Source organism: Desmodus rotundus, chromosome 9 (assembly GCF_022682495.2).
Source record: "Desmodus rotundus isolate HL8 chromosome 9, HLdesRot8A.1, whole genome shotgun sequence".
NCBI lineage: Eukaryota > Metazoa > Chordata > Mammalia > Chiroptera > Phyllostomidae > Desmodus > Desmodus rotundus.
The window spans coordinates 109,372,484-109,378,951 of NC_071395.1; the positions used below are offsets into that span (position 1 = coordinate 109,372,484).

At 57.4% G+C, this 6,468-nt stretch overlaps 1 protein-coding gene across 1 annotated transcript; it reads right to left on the minus strand.

Annotated features, from left to right (window-relative positions):
* Nucleotides 1–1,143: 1,143 nt before the first annotated feature.
* On the minus strand, nucleotides 1,144–5,746 carry LOC112298895 (CMRF35-like molecule 6). The gene is made up of 4 exons (XM_053911485.1): nucleotides 5,402–5,746; nucleotides 4,496–4,840; nucleotides 2,473–2,590; nucleotides 1,144–1,385 (listed from the first exon to the last, which is right to left on the minus strand). The coding sequence occupies exons 1-4, from the start codon at nucleotides 5,547–5,549 to the stop codon at nucleotides 1,241–1,243; spliced, it is 756 nt and encodes a 251-aa protein (XP_053767460.1). The 5' UTR covers nucleotides 5,550–5,746; the 3' UTR covers nucleotides 1,144–1,240.
* Between the last annotated feature and the right edge of the window lie 722 nt (nucleotides 5,747–6,468).

A 6,468-nucleotide genomic window follows, 5' to 3' on the forward strand; every position in this document is an offset into this window, starting at 1 on the left:
GTTCCAAAAAAAATTTGAAAAAGAAGTGCCCTATGATCTAGCCATCCCACTCCTAGGAACAGCCAAGACGTGGAAGCAACCTAGTTGTCCGCCAGCAGATGAACAGGTAGAGAAGATGCGGGGCACGTACACAATGGAATATGATGCAGCCACGAGCAAGAAGGAAACCCTGCCATTTGGAACAGCGTGGATGGATCTTGAGGGCATTACGCTACGTGGAATAAGTTGGACTGAGAAAGAAACAGAGTGCGTGATGTCACTTGTGTGTGGGACCTAAATAAGACAGAACAGAGTGCAGCTGTGGCCACCAGGGGCCGGGGGTAGGAGACGTGGGGAGATATTGGTCAAAGGGGGCAAACTTCCAGTTAAAAGACAAATTCTGGGGACCTAGTATATCGATGGAGACTATAGCTACTAATACTATATATGTACTTAAAAGTTGCTAAGAGCCCTGGCTGGTGTGGCTCAGTCGATTGCATGCCAGCCTGAGAACCAAAGGGTCATTGGATGGATTCCCAGTCAGGGCACATGCCTGGGTTGTGGCCCATGTCCCCAGTAGGGGGCGTGCAAGAGGCAGCCACACACTGATGTTTCTCTTCCTCTCTTCCTCCCTCTCTTCCCCTCTCTCTAAAAATAAATAAATAAAATCTTGGGGGAAAAATGTTGCTAAGAGTGTAGATCTTAAATGTTTTCACCACAAAAAAGAAATGGCAATTACGTGATATAGTAGAGATGTTCACTAACACTGCAGTGCTAATCATTTTGCATTTAAAATAAATAAGTGTAGCAAATGAAAACATTGTACACTTTAAACCTACACAGTGCTATATGTCAATTATATCTAAATGAAGCTGAAAAAATAAAGTAACCTCGGGAACTGTTGAACATCTATGTATACTCTGGAAAGATCTATGAAAAATGGGGCAAAACCATGAAGAACACGAGGGGATGAATGTGAAGTTCAGAGCTGGCTCCCCCAGCGGAGGATGCAGGGCTACAGAACTATCGATGATGTTCATTAGTGACGCTGCGTGGGGGCACGCAAGGGTTGGAGGGCACACCTGGCTTTATTGAGTGTGCATTATTACATATATTTTTTGTGTCTGGCACATTGCAAGAAAAATCTTTCTAATAAGTTTACAGAATATTCAGACAGAAACATGGACAGTGACACTGGATTTATTAGTCACAAGGTCATTCCCATCCGGGGCTGTGTCCTTGGCATCAATGGCAACAGGTGTTACTGGTTCTCTGAATGCGGCTGCCCGCCTTCCCCTGAACCCCGCTGAGGCCTGTTCACCCAGAGGACGGCCCCGAGCATGCTCAGAAATAGGGGCAGCTTCAGGAAGACCAGGAGCAGGAAGTGGACGCTGCTGAGAAGGGCCCTGCAAGGGACACAGTGACACCTAGTGAGCTACCTCTTCAGGGGACAGCCCTGGTGCCCTCCACTCTCCCCCATCCCTCAGCCCAGGTCCTGAAGCCACAACGGTCCCTATAAAGATCAACCACGGACGACAGGGCAGCCCCACTTGAAGGACCACTGCCCCTGCCTCTCTGGCTAACAGTTGCCCTTGAAGATTGGGACTGTGGACACGGGGAAGGGCTGCCATTAGACCCGGGGTTCAGGTGGGCCCCGGGCCCAGGAGAAGGGTGTGTCCTCAGCCCTCCATGTGTGCAGTCACCCCACCTGTGGTAAGGAATCGACAATGTGCGTGGTGGTGGGAAGTCTTCTCTCCTGCGGCCTGCGTAACCCGTAGTGTACAGACTGTTCTAGTTTCTTCAGAGCAAGTAATCGGTGCCTGGCCAGTGTCTCCAAAACGTTAGCACCGACAGAGATTGAGTGGCCACTGATGGAAGGAGGGGATGCCCCCGCTCAGCTCCCACCTCCCTCAGAGGCCTGCGTTCTTCAACAGGACAACACTGTGACCTGGCTTGGGGAGGCCACCAGCCCCAGGGCTCCTGCTCGCTGCCCTGGCCTGGGCCAAGGTCCCAGAGGCTCCTCTGCAGGGCCTTGCTCTCCCTCCTCCCTCTGCCTGGAGCCCTGCTTCTGCAGACACCTGAGTGCCCGGCCCCCCCAAACCCTGCCGGTGTCCATCAAAGGGCTTCTAATCAGCGAGGCCCCCCCTGTGGTGAATAGCGGCCTCAGCTCTCCCCAGCACCGTCATTTCCCCAAGCCTTCACTGTGAGCGGGCCTACTGATGTAGCAACGTGGGTATGGGTTTGTTCCTTGTGGATTCCACCCCTTAGAACATAACGTCCATCTGAGAGCCACATTGTTTGGGAGGCTCACGCTGCACCCCAAAGCTGAGAGGAGGGCCCAGCACACAGTAGGAGCCTCATCATTGGGTGTGAGGTGGATGAATAAAAGAGGGACCAGGAAAGGAAATAAAACCATCCTCCCCAATCTCCCTCCCACCCCCATCTAGAGGAGAATCCACCAGGTGTCAAAATCCCGGAAGGCAGGCCGCTTACCGGGGGTGCTGGTGGGGATCGGGCATCTCTGGCCTCATTGTACTGAGCAAGGTGGTCGCTGGCAAGGAGGAGGGTGGGCCCCAGGTGCTGGCGAAGATCTTCCATGTGGGCATGGGGGCTAAGGGAGAAGCACGTGTCAGGTCCTGTGTTGTCCCCACCCCCCTGGGCCTCCTGCTCTTTCAGCTGCGTGGCTCTGACTCAAACAGTCAAGGCCACTCAGGCCATCTGGACAGATGTGTTGTGTCCACCATCTCCTTGTGGCCACAGCCAGGCCAGATCTGCCCCTGGGCCCTCTCCAGGGAACCTGTGGCCTGGTGGCACATTCAGATGCAGAGTCGCCTTGCTCAACAGAGGGTGTGAGAGTGTCACACCGCAGCCCCTCATGGCTCCTCCTCATCCACCCTGCAGGGGACAGGCTGGCATTTACTTGGTAGCTACTGACCAGAGCGATGGGTGGCCAGGGCCTGCAGACAGGGCTGATGGCTTGATGAGACTCACAGGCAACAGGGATGCACAGCAGGGCCAGCCCTGGAGGATGGCACCCCACAATCCCTTAGGACAGGCTACAGTCTGAATGTTTGTGTGCCCCAGATTCTTTTGTTGGGAACCCGGTGTCCAGTGAGATGGGATTAGGAGGTCACTGGGAGGTGACCAGGTCATGAGGGTGGAGCCCCCATCAACGGGATTAGCGCCCTGATAAGGGAGGCCCTTCCACCACGTGCAGGTGCAGCTAGTCTGCAGCCTGGCACAGGGCCCTCACCCACGGGCCGGCCCCCTGAGCTCGGGCTTCCCGCCTCAGGAACAGCGAGCAGCACAGCTCTGTTGTCGGTGGGCTACCAGTCTGTGGGGTCTTGTTGTAGCAGTGTGCCGAGAATGTCCACTCAGTCCCCCCCCCACTGTCAGCCAGGGTTATGGCCCCTGCAGGCCGCCACGGGGCCGTCCTCTCTGGAAGATAACACGAGCAGAAAGATCTAGAGAGACACGGCGAGTGGGCCCCACAGAACGTGGCCTGCCCTGGAGGCCACTGGACAGACCCCTTCCCCTGACACACCCAGAGGCCTCAGTGGGGTCTTGGTTTCTCTCTCTTAAATAGGAACTCACGAGGGGCATTGAGGAGCCTCCCAGTGAGAACGTGGGAGCGAGAAAGTAGGAAACGCAAGAAGGAAGTGGGCGGAGCCGGGGACGACTGGGGGGAGGGGCACAGGGAAAATCTGTGTGCTGAGACAGGTGGTCCTAACTCGAGACAGGAGCAGCAATCTGGCAAAGGAGAGGTACTGGGAGAATGTGGGAGCAAGTTCAGGGCAGTAACACGCGAGAGCCCGCTCTACCCTCTTTCTTCTCCTTTGTCTGAGGGAGGTATTGGCAGGGGTGTCTCTGGGCTCCCTCCAGGGGGCACAAGGCCTCAGAGAAAGGGGGGGAGAGCCAGGGTCAGCCTGAAGGGGCAGGGTGGTCTCCAAAACACCCCAGGAGCCCTGCACAAGGGCCCGGGGGCTTCCCCTGGGCCCTGCTCACGGCCGCTGCAGATGCCCAGGGCCAGGGCTGTGAGTCTGGTGCCCGGGAGCCACCCACGGTGACGTCCTCTCATGGACCAGGTCCAGGGCAGCCTGTGGTGAGGGGAGAACATGTCCCAGCTGCACCGTTCCCATAGGGATGACCAAGAGAAGAGCAGGGAGAGACATGGGGTCCCCTTCAGAGTGGACATGGGTCTCATGAGGACCGGAGGGCAGCGTGTCCCCAGAGTCCGGCGGTCTCACCTGGCCCCACCCAGCAGAGACTCAGGCCGGGTCAGGGCGTGGTGCTCAGAGGGGTCTGGAACAGCCAGAGGTGTGTTTGTGTGTGTGCACGAGCGTGCAGACAACGCAGCACACACACACTGTGTCCTGATCACTGTGTGCACACACAGTGCTCCCCCACCCCCAGCTCACCCAGCTCTTCAGTTCTGCGTCTGTCCTGACCGACAGGGTGCCCAGGTGCAGGTCAGGCAGCCCTGCGCTGGGACAAGGGGAGGGGGCGTGTGGCTCACCTGGGGACACAGTCACCACAACCTTGAAGCTGGGGTCCAGAACTCTTTGGATGAGTGATACATCGATCCCGCACCAGTATGTGCCTCCGTCACTCTCTGTGAGGTTCTCCAAGGTCACAGTGAAGGTGAGGTGTGCTGGATGGTCCCTGATGGTCACGCGGCCCCTCCTCACTTCTCTCTGTGACTCTGTGGTCTCCACAATCTTGTTCTTCACCAGAGGCAGACATGGTTTTCCACACCAGTATTTCTTATTTTGTCTGAACTTCTCCTCGTACCGACACTGCACGCTCAGGGATCCCCCCACGGTGCCCCTCACGTGGTCAGGGCCGCTCAGGGACAAACAGCCTAGAAGACACAGCTCACTCACCACTCCTTACCAGATGGGCCTAATTCAGGGTGTCCTGGGTTGCAGGCCCCTCAAGGGCCCTCAGGGCTGGAGTCCATGGCAGGAGTCCATGGCAGGAGACAGGCGTTCTTCCCACCAGGCAAGGGGTGAGGGGGAAGTAGCCCCCTCCTCCCAGAGGGGACCCCTGGAGAGGGTGTCCTCAGAGACAAGAAGGACCATGATGGGAAGAAACTGAGTGTGTGCACAGGTGTGTGTGAGTGTGGGGCGATGTACCAAGGCCACATCCCTGATTATGACAGTTAAAGGTGACAATCACAGGCCCTCTCTCCCCAGTGCTACTCTGTCCAGCGCAGTGGACAAGACTCGCCTGCTTTATGCACCGAGTCCTTGGGTCGCTGCTGAGACAGGTGCTGGCCGCTCCTGGAAGCTTCTCAGCCTCCCCTTCCTCCCTCCCCTATCCTCCTTCCTTCCCGGTGGGCTGCTCCCCACCCACCGCCACCCCGGTCTTTCCTCTTTCCCACTCAGGGCCAAGCTCCCCACCCAGGCCCAGCCTTACTCACCTGGGGCCTGGAGGAGGAACAGAGTGGACAGCATCCATGCAGCTTGGACCTTCGGGGTCATTTCTCCAGCACAAACACAACCCATGGCCACACCAGGTCCTCTGTATGGACAAGGTCCAGCCTCCCACAGAGGGCTTGATTTTCCCATGCCAGCTTCTGCTTTTCTGGGCCTCTCTGCTTCCTTGTCTAGCCCGGGTCAGGTCTGATGGCTGGAGCTGGTCAGGGCCAGGAAGCCTAGGGCTAGAAGCTGCACAGGCCCACGGGGCCCTCGGCTCCCCTTGACCCCGATGCTGGGCTGGGGCCCGTGTCCCTCAGGGAAGTGCAGCTGCCCCTCCCTCAGCCACACACGGCTCCACACAGCAGAGGCAGGCTGGATCATTTCCTCCTTGGCCAGGTGTCCCCACCCTCTGTGATGTGTCAATTCCTAGTGGTCAGGACAGACAGTCCTATGATGGAAGGCCAGGCCTTTTCCTATCCTCTGGCCTCGGTAACACAGTAGTGTTACGACCCCCCAACAGGTGGCCCCAGGCACCCAGGAGAGCTCTGACCCCATGGGAACCCCACTCTTCTTCCCACACAGGTTGGCATGACAACCTCAGATGCCTCCAAAGGTCCCACCTTGGTCCTGGGGTCCCATCCAAGGCTGTATCTCTCCTCCCGTGTTTCCCTGTTCTGCAGACACAGATGTGGAATGGAATGGCTGATACACATTTACTTGCCCCTCTTCTGAAAGCTGACTCCGCTGTGAGACCCCAGACAGAGGCCCGGGGGTGGGCACGGAGGGCTAGAGGTGCTGCCTGGAGTGTTGGGGGCCCTGCAAAGTGAGACTGAGCCTTGCCTGTGCATCCGATGCCTGTCTGCCCGAGGCCCTGGGGGCTGGTGCCCCTTTGGGGTTCACAGGGGCCTCTCAGAGGGGCAGAGATGGGATTGCCCTTCCCAGGACTTAGGGAGGCAGGTCTGCCCTAACCCAGACAGGTTCATTCTCATGACGTGATGGCTTCAGGGCCTATTCACCATGGAAAAGGCAGGGAGGCAGGACTAGATGCAGGGCCTATTTTAACGTCTCT